Raw genomic sequence first — 14,839 nt, 5'->3', positions numbered from 1 at the left:
GCAGGCATAACCTTGATCACATTAGCCAGAGAGAATATACTTCTATTTTGAAAAAGATGTTGAAATACCGGACCCTCAAACAAAGTTTACATAACATGATCCTAGTTTTGTTGGCTAGAGCAAATGTATTCTTCTTCTGAACAGTAGTTTGAATCTCAAAGTAGGGCAATCCGTTCTTTGCATCGTGGATAAAATCTAACAAGAGGGGTCAATTGACTATTTTTTAAAATTTATGTAGTTAATTTTTTAAAAAGTACTTAAAGATTCAATTTTAATTAAAATTATAGTTTAGCCATGACATTTTACAATTACACATAAGAAAAAAATAGCAATTTCACTAAATTAAGGATACGCTATCAAATATGACATGTAGTCGAGGGCACATTGCAAGAACAAAACTTCGTTGTTGCTGATAACCTATCACGCGCGCACACATGTTCAAATTTTAATTTTTTTAATCAAACTCGTACACGTGTCCATGTATGATAGCTCATCAGCTTTTCAGCAGTGAAGTTGTTTCCACATTGCAATTTCCACCAAATTAGTTTTTTTCTTTTAATTATTAAAAGAAAAAAGGCGACAGGTCCAGATGCTTCTGGAGGCTTCCACGATCCTAACCAGTCACAAGCATTGATAGGGTCATGGGCATTCTCCTGCGAATAATTATGAAATAAGGAATTTAGACGTGAGGCTGAGAGTGATCTGGATACACAAATTGCAGATCAAAGTTTGAAATACTGAAGAAATTACATAGGTCGATCGACCAACAATAACAATGTCGTACTTGCTACCGCACCTGCATTCAGGGTGGGCCGTCGACCAGGCCATTCTTGCCGAGGAAGAGCGCGTTGTCATCATCCGATTCGGCCATGACTGGGACGACACTTGCATGCAGGTACTTCTTTTCCTTTTCCCTTTCCATTAATTAATTCAATTGCTTGATTCATATTTCGTAGCCTTGATTCCTTTTCTTATACTAGCGATGCCAGGTGGAGGAGATTTGAATTCGGAACCTCGGATGACGAGGTTGAATACTCTTAACGAATTTCTTGCTTGTTTTGATATTAATGTGGAAAGGCTTGATCATCTCAGGTTCACGCGATTGCTGTTTTCTTATCTTTAATATTAATTCATTAATTCTTGAACGAAAAACGAATTGGAAGAGAGGCAAAACAGTCGCAGAGCCAAATCCAAGATGCTCGGAACCCGGGACTCGCGGGTTATTCCGGTTCCGGTCATACGGGTTCAGTCCGTTACCTTTCTCAAGTTTTAATCTGGACCCTTCGTTTCATCCAACGGTTCTAAAATGTTACTCGTAAAAGCAACGATGCCCCACCGACTACATGTTGGTATAAGTTGGTCGGGGCGCGTGGTATCCATTATTCTTTCTTAAAAAATTGTCAAACTATTTTAGATTTTTCTGAGAGCGAGAGAAAAGCTTGGGAGAGAGTAAGAGGGAGAGGGTCGACGGGAAACGATGTCGTATCTGCTGCCGCACCTCCACTCAGGATGGGCCGTCGATCAGGCCATCCTCGCCGAGGAGGAGCGTCTCGTTCTCATCCGATTCGGCCACGATTGGGATGAGACCTGTATGCAGGTTCGGATTCCTTTTTCGCAACTTTCGTTAACCCTAAATCCTCAATTCTTTTAATTAATTTATTTATTTATGATTCTTTTTTTTTTTTAATTCAAAATTGATTCGATTACATGGTAAAATCCTATTATTTTGGAGAGAGACGACATCAGGAATGATTCTTTAGCAACTGAGTAGGTGTGGCTGACTTTTGCTAGGGTTTTATTTCGTATATGCATATAGTAATTATATCCTTTGAAATTCTTTGGTGTATGTAAACTTTTCGTATTTGCAGTATGCTTGAAGATTTGAGTTGCTTAGACTAATTTAGTAAAATTTTACCAAGTATGAAGCAGTTTCGAAATTCTAGTAATCTCTTATATTGATATATTCCAAACTGATTCCCGAGCAAGCCAAATTATCAACTAATATCGTAAATGTTTGATCTTGTAAACCGTTTTCAGTGTTCTATGAAATTCTCTCTGTTTTTTTTGGGCTGTTCAGTGTTCACTGTGGTGATTAGCTTTCGTACGGGCAACGATTTATTTTCATACGGATCCATTTCTTTATTGTGATGAAAAAACTTAAGTTAGATGGACCGTGTTCATGAAAAGTAGTCCGATTTATTTTAAGCCTCTTATCTGATCCTTGTTTCATTTATCAACTCTCTTTTTTTCGGTATATTGGATATATTTATTAACCCTAATTTGAAAGCTGCCGGTTAACTTGTGGTTGGTTATCATGTCCGGTTTGTTAGATGGATGAGGTGCTGGCTTCAGTTGCTGAGACATTAAAAAACTTTGCTGTGATTTACCTTGTGGACATCACGGAGGTTCCTGATTTCAACACAATGTATGAGCTGTACGATCCATCGACAGTGATGTTCTTTTTCAGAAACAAGCACATTATGATTGATCTTGGCACGGGGAACAACAACAAGATCAACTGGGCTCTCAAGGACAAGCAAGAGTTCATTGACATTGTTGAGACAGTGTACCGCGGGGCAAGGAAGGGACGCGGTCTGGTCATTGCTCCCAAGGACTACTCCACCAAGTATCGCTACTAAGCCCTGCAGACATGTTTTTCATTTCGGGGAATATCTTGTAATTTGAAATTGGTTGGAGTTGCATTGAACCTTTGAAATGTGTAACCCGGCTATCGGACATCGTATTTTCTTTACGTTGTGGCATTAATGAAAGTGCTTTATGGACTGGGGAAGAAGATGATGGGTCTAATAAGTTATTTTTTAAGATGAGAGGTTGTAGGCAACGCGTTACATAGATCATCAAATAGCAAATGTATTTGCGTCAAGTTTTTGACTGGTCCTTGGATGGTTGATGCATGAAATTTAGTCCATGGATGGTTGGTGCCCGTGCGTCGCCACTGCCGTGTAGGCGGTACGGCTTTTTCCTGCTCGAATAATAATATTTCACTCGCGTCTCTTTAGCAACGTATAAACACAAATCTGGCGGACAACTTCTTCGCTATCATAGTACAGGCAGTTTCCACCTCCACCTCTCAGGCTCAACAACTCGGAGATCGATGAGTTGGTTAGCTTTGACATAGAAATCGAGGTGTTTCCTCCCATCTCCTACAAAGATTACCTCGTCCTTGAGATCATTACTACCGCTTACCTTTACCCTTTCAGCTCGACGAGTTTGACCACCAAACTTCAGCTTCAACATCAGATATATATCTTCCACTTCACTCCGCCAGAAAAGCATAATGTCACCTTTGGTGGACCTGAACAAGGACGCTCTCGCATCTTCCATTTCACCAGGAATGTCGTGGGGAACTCATACAAATAATGTCTTTCCCCTGCACTCATTTTTGGAGGAGAGAACCTCTTGGGGATCGAAAACCACTAGATAACTGATATCTTCCTGCACCATTGCGTACAACTTCCCATCATCGTGGAATAGATTGTAGCAGCACGAAATTGTTCAATTACAAATGAAAAGGTTCCATGTTCTGTAAGTATAGCTAGCTATATATTAAGAATATTATTCAATCTGGACGAAGAGATTGTAGCAGCACGAAATTGTTGGAGAAACAAATCGTAGCATCTTCATCATCCTCCTCGTCACAATCGTCAGTGCTAGTTGGATGACATTCTCTGACGACAGGAGCAGGATCAGTACTTGTATAGTCTTTGACGACAGGTTTGGGTGTAAACCAAACCGAAATCCGATGTGGTTTAAGGGCGCCTGGTCCACGCCGGGTAGGAGGATACTTGACTAGTGTCCCTTGAGCTACGTTGTAAACACAAATCTTACGAACATCTACCTCGCTAGGAAAATAGATGCAGTTTCCACCTCCCAATCCTAGAAACTCCTCCGAGTTTGGTGAGTAGTAGTCCAGCTTGGACCTAGGAACCAAGGTGTTTCCTCCGCGACCTACAAAGATGTCCTCGTCCTTGAGATAGTGACTGCCGTTCATCTTTACCCATTCGGGTGGACCATTTGCATCATCAAACTTCAACTTCAACACTATAAATGTGTAAGGCTCATCCCGCCAAAAGAGCATGATATCACCTTTGGAGGAACTGAACAAGGACGCTGTCGAAGAATGCATTTCATAAGGAATACGATCGGGCACTGTTACATCTAATGTCTTGCCCTTGAATTCGGTGCTTTGATTAGAATCTGCAAGAACCTCTTGGGGATCAAAAACAACCACACGGCGAATATCTTCCATCTCTAGTGCATACAACTTGCCATCGTCATGGAATTGAATTTCACAAATTCTTTTGTTGTTCAATTGGCATGTCCATTTCTCATCAGTTAGCCAGCAAAACAACAGCATACGTCTGTCTGCTGCAATTGCTGCCACAATGCATGCATTGTTACTAGTATTCTTGGGAACTGAACAGGCCTGTTAGTTGATTAAGGTCTAAACTGTATTTTCCTTACTTTAGCATGTGTAAATAAATCAGTTTGTGATCAAGGGCTGAGATTAGATAATATTGTGCTAGGCTCAGATGTAAGCATGTGTCAAGATCTCATAGGTTCTTGTAATGGATGGTATGATGAGCTCATAGGCTCACGTAGCTTCTCTCTCCCTAATGTCATGTAAATGTTGAGGTTCTGAAGGAATATATGCAGAGAGCATTTTTGGCTCTCACAGATATATTTTAGAGAACTCTCTCTGCCTCTTCACTTTCTCTCAAAACTTCTTCTTCCAACATGGTATCCAGAGCCTAGGTTCGATTTCGGACTGGGCGTTGAATTCTGTGAAATTGTGTGAGAGCATCCAATGTGAAATCTCTCAATTTCATTCTGAGTCAAGCTAAATGGCTGGATCTGGAAGCAGTGATTTACGAGCTCCTATTTTTGATGGAACGGAGTTCGAGTTCTGGAAAGTGAGAATGGTCACCATTTTCAAATCGTATGGGATATGGAAATTGGTTGACAAAGGGATTGTTATTCCAGAATCGAAGAAGAAAGGAGAAAAGAAGAAAACAAAGAAGGAGAAAGACGAGGAAGATTCATCCTCATCGGATGATGATGAAGGAGATGATGACGAGTTGGACGCACACATGGAAGATCAGCTCATGAAAGATGCTAAGGCACTGGGCATTATTCAGAGTGCTGTCTTGAAGGAGATCTTCCCTCGGATTGTGAATCAAGAGACCTCAAAGGGTGCCTGGGATCTACTCCAGGAGGAGTTTCGCGGCGATGAACAGGCAAGATCTGTTAAACTTCAAAGCTTACGTCGTGAATTTGAGTATATGAGAATGAAGGAGAATGAATCTCTATCTGTCTATCTTACTAGACTATTTGAGTTGATTAATCAGATGAAATCTTATGGTGAGAACCTCACTCATCAAAGAGAAGTGCAAAAGGTTTTGATTAGTTTGTCTAGTAAATATGATCCAATCTGTGTTGTGATTGAAAGAACTTTTGATTTGAATACTGTGACTGTGCAAGAAGTGGTAGGATCTCTTAAGAGTTATGAGCTTAGATTGAGTAGACATGTTGATGAAATTACAAGCAAGGAGCATGCTTTCTCCACTATGGGTCTTGTACCTAAAGCACAGAATAAGCCACTCACACAGGGAAATCACAGTAAGGGAAAGAAGAATTGGAAGTCTATGACTAGGAAGTGGGAAAACAACACTCGACTGCCTGAGAGACAGGGTGAGATCATTGAGGGTGTTAAACAGAAATGCAAGATCTATGATAAGGCTCATCATGGAGAGTGTTGGTTCAAAGGAAAACCTAAGTGTCATAACTGCAACAGATTTGGACATGTAGTGAGAGATTGTCACCAGCCAAAGAAAAATCATACTGCAAATTACTTGAATCATGTTCAAGATAATGCAATGATGTTCTATGCCTGTCATAAGGCCTCTGTGCAAGAAAATAGTGGTGTTTGGTATCTGGACAGTGGTTGCAGTAACCACATGACCAGTACTGAATCACTGCTGATCAACATTGACAGAAGTATAAGGTGTAAGGTGAAAATGGGCACAGGGGAATTGGTTGACTCAGTTGGCAAAGGCACACTGATTGTGGAGACCAAAAGAGGCACTCGGTTCATACCAGAAGTAATGATTGTACCTGGTTTGGATGAACTTCTTCTTCCAACAAGGCCACCATCTGTCGTAACATGATCACCGGTCATTGGGTGGAACAAGTAGACCCTCACCTTGGCACTCTCAAGGTTAGTAGTCCTGCAGGTTTTGTGCCATACGCAATCCGAAATTATCAGCCAATCGTCCACTGATCCCAAGCACCGGATTCCCCGGTAGTTTACAACATGCTTACTAATAGGGGCGTCGTCATCTTTTGGACCAACTGGTGCAGGAAATAGTGAAAACCTGTTGAGGTTGTTGTAGATTTTGTTTTCACTTGGATTGTACATACTGTTGATTATTGACTCAAACATGTAGTCAAAGTCCAAACCTTTGGGCTACTTTTGTGGTCAAAATTGTTGGATGGCATGCTACATGTGGGAAACCAAAATTGGATGCACTTATGCCTAATTCTTTTTTACTTGATGTTAGGCCTTTGGCCATTGATGTCTTTGAGAAGCTTTTCTTTGGCTATAAAAGGAGAGCAAGGTGCAGCTCATAAGCATGGAGTAGAGACAAGAGGAGAACAAGGAAAAGAGAAAAATAGCAATAAGCCATTCGGCATAGAGAAGAATTTTCTCAAATTGTCTTGCTTTGTATTTTTTGTTTTCTCTTCCTATTGTAAGTGTGAGAGCTTGGGTTATTTGGGTCTTTGGGAAATTGAGTGATAAACACTATTGTATGTTCTCATTGATTATAGTGGAATACTCCGTCGTCTCCAAACTGGATGTAGGCATTGCCGAACCAGTATAAATTTTGGTGTTCTTGTTGATAGTGGTTTTATTCTGTTCTGTTTAACTATTCACTTACAGTTGTATGCCGCTTCCGCACAACACATACTACACATCACCTTTGTTGAATATGGAGAAGAATGAGATTCTATCACCCATGGAATTTGAATTTTGGGAACAGATTCCAATTCCTGGCTGCTGTTTCTTGTTCTTGTTAATTGTTTTGAACAGTTTGATGCTGCACTGCTCCAAGATCGACACACGGCCCCCATTCTTACTCTATCTTTAAGGCTTAGCCGCTTCGCTATCTCTTCAATTAAATCCTTTAGAAGATGTTCCGACCACTTGTACATGATCATACTGTCTCCGCAGCTTTTGCTTTTACTTTTCCTATTGCTATCATTATTGGTATCGGTATCAGTATGGCTGTTATGAGCCTTGAAAGGATGTGCACTCGAATTTGACTTTGCATTCTGAACCTGTGTAGCGGAAACACCACCAAGGGCTGAACTGCTCACACTGTCACGATCACTTGGATTATATTTGGGGTTTAAAAAAGTTGAACGCATATGCTTCTTCATTTTATGCCAAGTCTCAATCTTATATTCTCCTCTTCGCGAACATCGATCATTGTTGAATCTCTCACGTATGGATGCTTACTTATATAGAGATAGAGCCTAAGGGGATACGCATATCACAAGCTGATTAGAAATCCTTATATACTTTTCTAAATTACGTCCAAATAGAATAGGAAACCTCCTTTGCCCATAACAAAAGGGAAATTGTTCAAGGATCAACATGTTTGTACCCCAAATTTATTACTGTCTAGGCCTTGAGATGCTATCTTAATTAATTGGCAGGAAAACTAATTGTTTTTGCACACAAAATAGTGTCGTGGAAATAAAAATGGAAAGTACTGCAAGATTTGGCTTGGAGGTCAAGACTCCTAGGGATATCAACAGTTAAAGCACGTGAACAATAAAAACATATAGCTTCCTATTAAATTTCAACAGATTCTAGAAATGGGATTCTGCATACAACTTCTTTCCTTTTATGTGATTCTACTTTGCAGATCAAAGAAAAAGGGAGAAACAAAACTACATTAGACAAAGAAATCCCATACAGAATATATAACAATCCTACGTATTAATTAAATTAATTATATATATAACAACGTAATTGTCACTTTTGTTTGTGATTAACTACTGTAAGTATGATTTATGAATCCTACTAACTTTTCTTGCTCTGAAAGGCATCTGCAATTCCTACAATGATCATACCGATGATGTACCAAGTAATGGCAACCAATAGGATCTGTAACCAAGAACTGTTAACTATCTCCAACGCAAAAGAGCCACCTATATGCTCCTTTATCCCTCCTCCATTGCTGACAGCCGCCCTGTCTCCTCCTTGTAAACCTACAACTGCAGCCATCAATGTTGCTGGCACCATAGGCGCCAACCATCTAATGGGGTTGGGCCTCCTTTGTGCTACTTGTGATCTATAACCATTATCACCAATGGCATTATTATTCGTTTGCTTCCATTCGTCTAATGATGAGGCTGAAACTGTTGTTGTTGATGAGTTGGAGTTGTCGTTTTGGGTTGATGAGGCTGATGCTGCAGGAAGAGCATTGGTTAATGGCATCCAATAGTAGTCCTCCTCATTATTTGACGAACTGCTCTGGAGGGGCCTTGTGGTCTGATGATTTCTTGCCTGTTTCCTAGCAGCAGCTGCATCTCGGAGCTTGCCAATATTCGGCTGATCCTGGGATTTACCGGCCATTAATAGGAGAGGAGTAGTGGATTTATCACCTGCTGCATTTGAATAGGAGGAATAGGGTGTTTTCCAATACAACCAGTTGGAGATTGATCTGATGGCTTGAATAGCTGATAGTCTTGCTTCACTTTGTAGGTCTGTTGACGACTTAGAAGCTTTATCTTTTGCATCCTGGAATGTGTTCTGAAACTTTTTGACATCAACAAAGATGTTGGCGACGCGCTCGCCTGCTGCATTCCCCATTCCTATTCTTACACTGCCTCGTGGCTGCTTCGACATTAGAAACTCTAGAGCTGCTAGGTTTTCCCTCTCCACAATCCTATGATATATGTTAAATTAGTTCAGGTGATTAATCCTATACAATGTAGGTACTAATTGAAAAGTTAGTCAGAGATTCATTCACGGTTAGCATAACAGCGTCCAGATTAATTTATACTTATATGTAAATGCAAGGGCAAATTAATGAAATGAGAAAACACTTACGAGATGCAATCGACAGGACAAGCCTGGATGGCCTCTTGGATTTTGGATTCAGGGTCAGCCCACTGTCCTACAACCCTGGCTCTTCCATAAACTGATTCTATTGCAAATGTTTTCTCAGCGCATAATGCGCATTTTAAGCATCCAATGCACTTCACTTCATCCACGAAAACCGCCCTTTCTTCGCTCTCTGAACCAAACCATGCCGAGTATATTGGTTTCCCTGTGTATCCTCGAAGCTGTGCGATTTTCGATTGCTCCTGCAGGCAGTTCATTGGTCAATTTTGTTATATCATAATTAAACAAGGGAGTTGTTCAGTTGATTAATTATACAATGGTGAGTAGATTAAATAAGTACCTTGTCATAAGCAGAACGTGAATTAGGATCAGAGAGAAGAGCGTATGCTTCGTTGAGGATGATGGCCATGTCATGTCCTGCTGGACCTGCGATGTCCGGATGGCAGCGCTTCTGCAGATTGCGATAGGCTGTTTTGATCTGTGAGCGGTCGCAACTGCTGTCGATCCCCATGAGATCGTACAGATCAAAATCTGTGATGTTACAAGTTGAACTGCTAGCATTTTCCTTACTTGTATTATTAGAAGCAGAACAACAAACAACCACGCTCCTCTGCCTTCCCCTGGTGGCCCTGCATCTAGTAATTGTTATGACATTTGATGAAGTAGTAGCTGATCTGAATCTGAATGGGGAGCTGCTTCTGGTTATAGCGTTTGTAGTGGTAGCAGCAGGAATGAGAGGAAGAAGAGGAAGAGTCAGAGACGCTGCTGCCGGCATTTCTTCTGTTCCGATGTTAATTGTTTCTATGTTGCTAATAAGCCCACGTCTGAGAGACAAAAGATAAGAAGAGGAGAGGAGGAGGAGGAGACTTGTAGATGTAGTATACTTGTATTACTTGCATATTATACGAGGGAGTGACAACGATGATTGAGGAGCCTCCAAGTCCAAGATATTTGGGTAGAGAAGCAACCAAAGCCAAGCCATGACAAGGATGTGAGATATTTTGTTGAGCATTGTCTTGTAGACTAGAAAAAAGGCGAGTAGTAAAAAAAAAGAGAAAAAAGGCGAGTAGTAAAAAAAAAGAGAAAAAAGCAAGTTGCCCCCATGCAGGATCGAACTACAGACCTTCAGTTTACAAGACTGACGCTCTACCACTGAGCTATAGGGGCTACCCGTGATAATGTTGTCCAACTTACTTATTTATAGGAAAATAAATTAAACACTATAAAATTCCAGAGTCGCAGAGTTGGGAGGGACCAAACACAGAAGTCTCTGGAGTGTAGAGAGAGTGTTTAGAAAATCAATCGAGAGAGAGATGGAGAAGGAGAAGGCGGTGAGCGTGAACGTGAGAGCGGAGATGGAGAAGCTGAGCCCTGAGCAGTTGAAGGCCGTCAAAGAACAAACCGATTTGGAAGTCAATCTTCTCCAGGACTCCCTCAACAACATCCGCACTGCCACCGCCCGCCTCGAGATCGCCACCTCCGCCCTCCACGACCTCTCCCTCCGCCCTCAGGGAAAGAAGATGCTCGTCCCCCTTACGGCGTCGCTTTACGTCCCCGGCACCCTCCACGACGCCCACCAAGTCCTGGTCGACGTTGGCACCGGCTACTTCATCGAGAAAACCATGCCTCAGGCCAAAGATTACTGCGAACGTAAGATCAGCTTGCTCAAATCTAATTTTGACCAACTTGTCGAGGTATGTTCAACTTTTCATTTATTATTATCATTATTAGAGATTAATTAACATGTAATCTTGCAAAAAGTTATATTTCAATATTGAGTACTTTCCATTGATTTTGATAGTGCTAGGGTTTGGGATTTATTCTCTTCCACATTGTGGACTCATTTACTAAATTGAATTGGGAGCTTAATTGGTAGGAACAGTTTAGCTTTCAAATTTTGTTTGGGTGATTTGATTGTGTATGCTTCGTTTCAATTGTAGTTTAGTTGAATAGTTCTTGTAGGAGGAAAGATGTTACTTTTGTTGGTTGAGGAAATTAGGAATGAATCGAATAAAGCGGATATCAAAAGGGAAGTGATTTCCGCATTCTGCACACCTCCTGTTTGTTTCTGGCCTCAATAAGTCAATCATAATTGATAGAAAAACATTTAGGGTTTGTATAGAAAGAGAAAGCGCTTGTGCGGGAATCGTTTCCCTAAAGTATAAAAGTCCTTTGGTTGCAACCTTCTTCAACTTTGATTGTTAGTTTGCTGGTGGTGATCCTTTGTTCTGCGTTTTGTATTGCTGTTATCACCCATTTAGAAAGAAATCAGGAATTCAATGTTCTGTGCAGGTTGCTTCTAAAAAGAAAAGCATTGCAGATGAAGCCGGGGCAGTTTTGCAAGCCAAAGTGAAGCAGTTGGCTGCTACGACGTCGCAGGGGTAGATAATATGTTTGTTATGATGTTGAAATGTAGTGGATTTCGAGTGTGAACGAGTGCTTGTTTTCTTGCCCTTTTAGATTTCCAGGATTGATTTCCCATCTGGCATTTAATCAAGTGATCCTTGTGAATCTGAGAAACACGATGCTGTTGTGTGGCAGGACAGAACCACTTGATAGTTGATTGTTTCAAATTTTATCAGATTTCAGCTGTTGGGTTTAACTTCAAGGATGAACAGTGCCATTGTTCGTCTTCTTTTTGTTTGGAGGAAACCTTATAATTTAAACATTCAGCTTGTTAAAAGCATCAGGTTTCATAGCTGCACTCCCTGGGATGTGTGAAAGAATACACTGATTCGCAGCCTCAACGAATCATGATGCTGAGTTCACTGGTATTATGATTTATGCCTACAAAAGTCAAGTAAAATTTTGGTACTTCTTAAGAGTGAGGGGACGTCAATTACTCGATTTGCTATGCATCAATAATTTCGTTTTTCAGTTTTTACTGTTTTTTTTCTTTATAACTAAATCTTATTTGACAATTACTTTTGTTTAAAAAAAAATGAAAACTGAAAACCACTTTCTTGAGTTTTTTTATGTTTTTGAAAACTAAAAATGAAAGTAAGTTACTAAACAAGTTTTCTGTTTTCAAAAAATTGAGAGTTGAAACCAAAATCTAAAATATAAAAATGAAATGGTAATTAAACGACCCTTCCAATGCCCCGTCCCTACACTTTGAAAACTATAAAATTTGGAGGTTGGAATTTGATAATTAAGATAAACCATCCAAAAGAAGTTCAAAATATTGTCGATTGACTAAAAGAAGTATTCTCGTGAAGGAAGTTATTTGCACTTCAAAAAATCATCATACTCTAACCCCTAGTGAAAATATAAAGAAGATGATGCTATTCACACTCTTTTTACTTTCCAAACTCTCTTGTTAATTCTTGTTCATTGATTTTCTTCAATTTATTCATTCCAAATGTCAAACATTGAAAATGATGTATAAGAATTAAAAATGAGTGTGTTGATAGCAACACCCTATAAAGAATTCGTGCTCAATCACTGTTTTAGAACGCCAGTTTTTCTAATGATAGTTCCTTCTTGATTATTACCAACTATAGCGGAAAAATTAGCACCAATTGTAACTAGGGCTTTTCAACGAAAAAGAAACTATGAGGACTTGAATGAAATTTGGCTCAAACTAGGTGGACCAGAACGTAATTTGATCATATTAGTGTGAGGAGTGAGGACAGACTCGAACAAGGCCTTGATGAAAAGAAAAAGAGATTATATTCACATAAATCAAATTACTTCTCTCACGCATTTTTAATTTTTTAATATTTTTCTATCAAATGTTAGTGGTGTGTAAAAAATATTAAAAAATTAAAAAGGTGTGTGAGAAGTAATTTGAGTTCTGTGAATATAATCTCTCAAAGAAAAACCCTATATGAATATTAACGAAGCTTCTTCCTTGATCTTGAACTGGATTTGGTAAGTTCGCTCGCCCACAACCGCAAAGAGAACACCGCGGTGAACGGTAGATCCCCTGCAAGCGCATACAGATTAGTACCTCTCAGTATCAATCATCATCAGGTAATGTTTCTCTATCACAGTTATCATCAGAAGGTTAATATATTCCAAATAATCCTCCTTTTGTTTTTAAGATTATATGCGTTTCTGTTTTTTCAAATTTCATGTGTTAAATTAGATCTCAGGTTCGATGCTTTTTGCTAAGTTGCGGGTCGTGATTTGTTTGTCATGAAATTGAAATTAGAAATCAGAAAATTGGATTGTTGAAATTTGATTGATTTTGTGTTTTAATTTCATGTAATTGTGTTGTCAGATTTGATTGTTTTGTTCAAAATCTGCACGTATGGTTTCATAGTTGGTATTCATTAAGATGTTTAGCATATCAGAATCCTGGTGATTTCCTTGAAATGTGAACTATTCTCGACCTTCTTAATCCTGTTTTGTGCAGGATATGTCCTTGTTGAAGCATATTTGGCGTGATGTCGAGAGACTATTTTTGGCTTCAACTGCATAGAATGGTTTTTCTGTGCCATGTCTGAAGTAAACTTATTTCTTCGTTACAGCTTTTGGACAAAGATTGCTGCAACTTCATCGAGGCAGTTATTCCTCTTAGGTCTAACTACAGTAAACCAGAGCCAAAAGTCGATTCACACTATTGTAGCAAACATGGCACAGCTCTTCAGTTACACGGCCTGCAGACAGTTGTCTCAGATGTTCCTGGCAGTAATATTTTTTCACGGTTCTGAATACATTTTAGCAGTTGGCATTCACGGGAAATCAAACGTTACTCTTAAGTCACTTCTGATCAGCAAAAACTATCTTCTTGCGATGGTTTTTTCCTTGGTGGAATACTGTGTTGAAATTATTTTGTTCCCTGGCCTCAAGGAACACCGGTGGGTCAGCAACTTAGGCCTTGCAATGGTCATAATAGGCGAAATCATACGGAAGATGGCAATAATTACAGCTGGTAAGTCCTTCACACATCTTATAAGGACTCATGCCTCAGAGCATCACAGATTGATTACGAATGGAGTTTATAGAGTTGTTCGTCATCCTGGTTACTGTGGTTTCTTCATATGGTCGGTGGGTACTCAGATAATGCTCTGTAATCCCGTATCAACAATTGCATTTGCACTTGTAGTTTGGCGCTTCTTTGCACAAAGAATTCCGTATGAAGAGTATTTCTTGAGGCAGTTTTTTGGGCCGCAATACGAGGAATATGGCCGACGGATTCCTTCGGGGGTGCCTTTTGTAAAGTGAAGATCGAATTCCTTGGGATTTTGTGGGCAGGGTACTTGATCAAGAGTAGTGTTGTGTTGTTGAACTGATAATGGGTTGCAAACTTGCAAAGGAGGCCGAATTACTTCATCGCCTTCTACAGCTTAGTTGTTGCTTGGAGGATTGGAGCGGATCATATTCAGTGAAGCCGTTGTTGAGATTGATAGAATGCATCCATCCCCGATTCCTGTTGTACGATTTGTTTACAGAATGTATCAACCAATTTAGAAGGCTTGAATTCAGAGGAAATTACTGACTCTAGACTCTAGTTATTTGTGTATTTTTCACAGATCATGCTTGATAGATGTGTTCAAGTTTATATATCTAGTTGCTTTTATATAGCATTGGTTTGACCACCAGTTTTTAAGCTAATTAGGTTTTGGAGATTAAGAGTGGGGATTACATATAAGAACATCTGTTAGTATTTTTTTAATAATTGAGTTCACTAAAGCAATGACGTTCAGTATCAATAATATAAGAACATCTATTAGT

At 39.7% G+C, this 14,839-nt stretch overlaps 4 protein-coding genes and 1 non-coding gene across 7 annotated transcripts; 3 read left to right on the top strand and 2 right to left on the bottom strand.

Moving 5' to 3' along the window:
• Positions 1–666: 666 nt before the first annotated feature.
• On the top strand, positions 667–2,794 carry LOC103451446 (thioredoxin-like protein YLS8). Of its 2 annotated transcripts, none has more exons than XM_070810908.1 (3): positions 667–895; positions 981–1,597; positions 2,331–2,794. In XM_070810908.1, the coding sequence occupies exons 2-3, from the start codon at positions 1,478–1,480 to the stop codon at positions 2,637–2,639; spliced, it is 429 nt and encodes a 142-aa protein (XP_070667009.1). In that variant the 5' UTR covers positions 667–895; positions 981–1,477; the 3' UTR covers positions 2,640–2,794. The 2 variants fall into 2 exon arrangements, with proteins under 2 accessions (XP_070667009.1, XP_070667010.1); XM_070810909.1 differs by having other exon boundaries at positions 703–895; positions 1,093–1,597.
• Positions 2,795–7,962: 5,168 nt separating this feature from the next.
• Positions 7,963–10,120, bottom strand: LOC103414182 (chaperone protein dnaJ C76, chloroplastic). The gene is made up of 3 exons (XM_008352589.4): positions 9,498–10,120; positions 9,143–9,399; positions 7,963–8,978 (listed from the first exon to the last, which is right to left on the bottom strand). The coding sequence occupies exons 1-3, from the start codon at positions 9,930–9,932 to the stop codon at positions 8,111–8,113; spliced, it is 1,560 nt and encodes a 519-aa protein (XP_008350811.2). The 5' UTR covers positions 9,933–10,120; the 3' UTR covers positions 7,963–8,110.
• Positions 10,121–10,252: 132 nt separating this feature from the next.
• TRNAT-UGU (transfer RNA threonine (anticodon UGU)) lies at positions 10,253–10,324 on the bottom strand. Its single transcript has one exon. It is a non-coding gene; the product is annotated as a tRNA-Thr (tRNA).
• Positions 10,325–10,364: 40 nt separating this feature from the next.
• On the top strand, positions 10,365–11,759 carry LOC103414183 (prefoldin subunit 5-like). Its single transcript, XM_008352590.4, has 2 exons — positions 10,365–10,851; positions 11,450–11,759. The coding sequence occupies exons 1-2, from the start codon at positions 10,471–10,473 to the stop codon at positions 11,540–11,542; spliced, it is 474 nt and encodes a 157-aa protein (XP_008350812.1). The 5' UTR covers positions 10,365–10,470; the 3' UTR covers positions 11,543–11,759.
• A 1,232-nt stretch (positions 11,760–12,991) lies between these two features.
• On the top strand, positions 12,992–14,691 carry LOC103423699 (protein-S-isoprenylcysteine O-methyltransferase A-like). Of its 2 annotated transcripts, none has more exons than XM_008368746.4 (2): positions 12,992–13,132; positions 13,518–14,691. In XM_008368746.4, the coding sequence occupies exon 2, from the start codon at positions 13,601–13,603 to the stop codon at positions 14,327–14,329; it is 729 nt and encodes a 242-aa protein (XP_008366968.2). In that variant the 5' UTR covers positions 12,992–13,132; positions 13,518–13,600; the 3' UTR covers positions 14,330–14,691. The 2 variants fall into 2 exon arrangements, with proteins under 2 accessions (XP_008366968.2, XP_008360007.1); XM_008361785.4 differs by having other exon boundaries at positions 12,995–13,132; positions 13,633–14,691.
• Positions 14,692–14,839: the final 148 nt, after the last annotated feature.

This window comes from Malus domestica, chromosome 13, assembly GCF_042453785.1.
Source record: "Malus domestica chromosome 13, GDT2T_hap1".
Taxonomy (NCBI): domain Eukaryota; kingdom Viridiplantae; phylum Streptophyta; class Magnoliopsida; order Rosales; family Rosaceae; genus Malus; species Malus domestica.
Note: the sequence above shows the minus strand (reverse complement) of the source record. Positions and strands in the feature narration are given on the sequence as shown.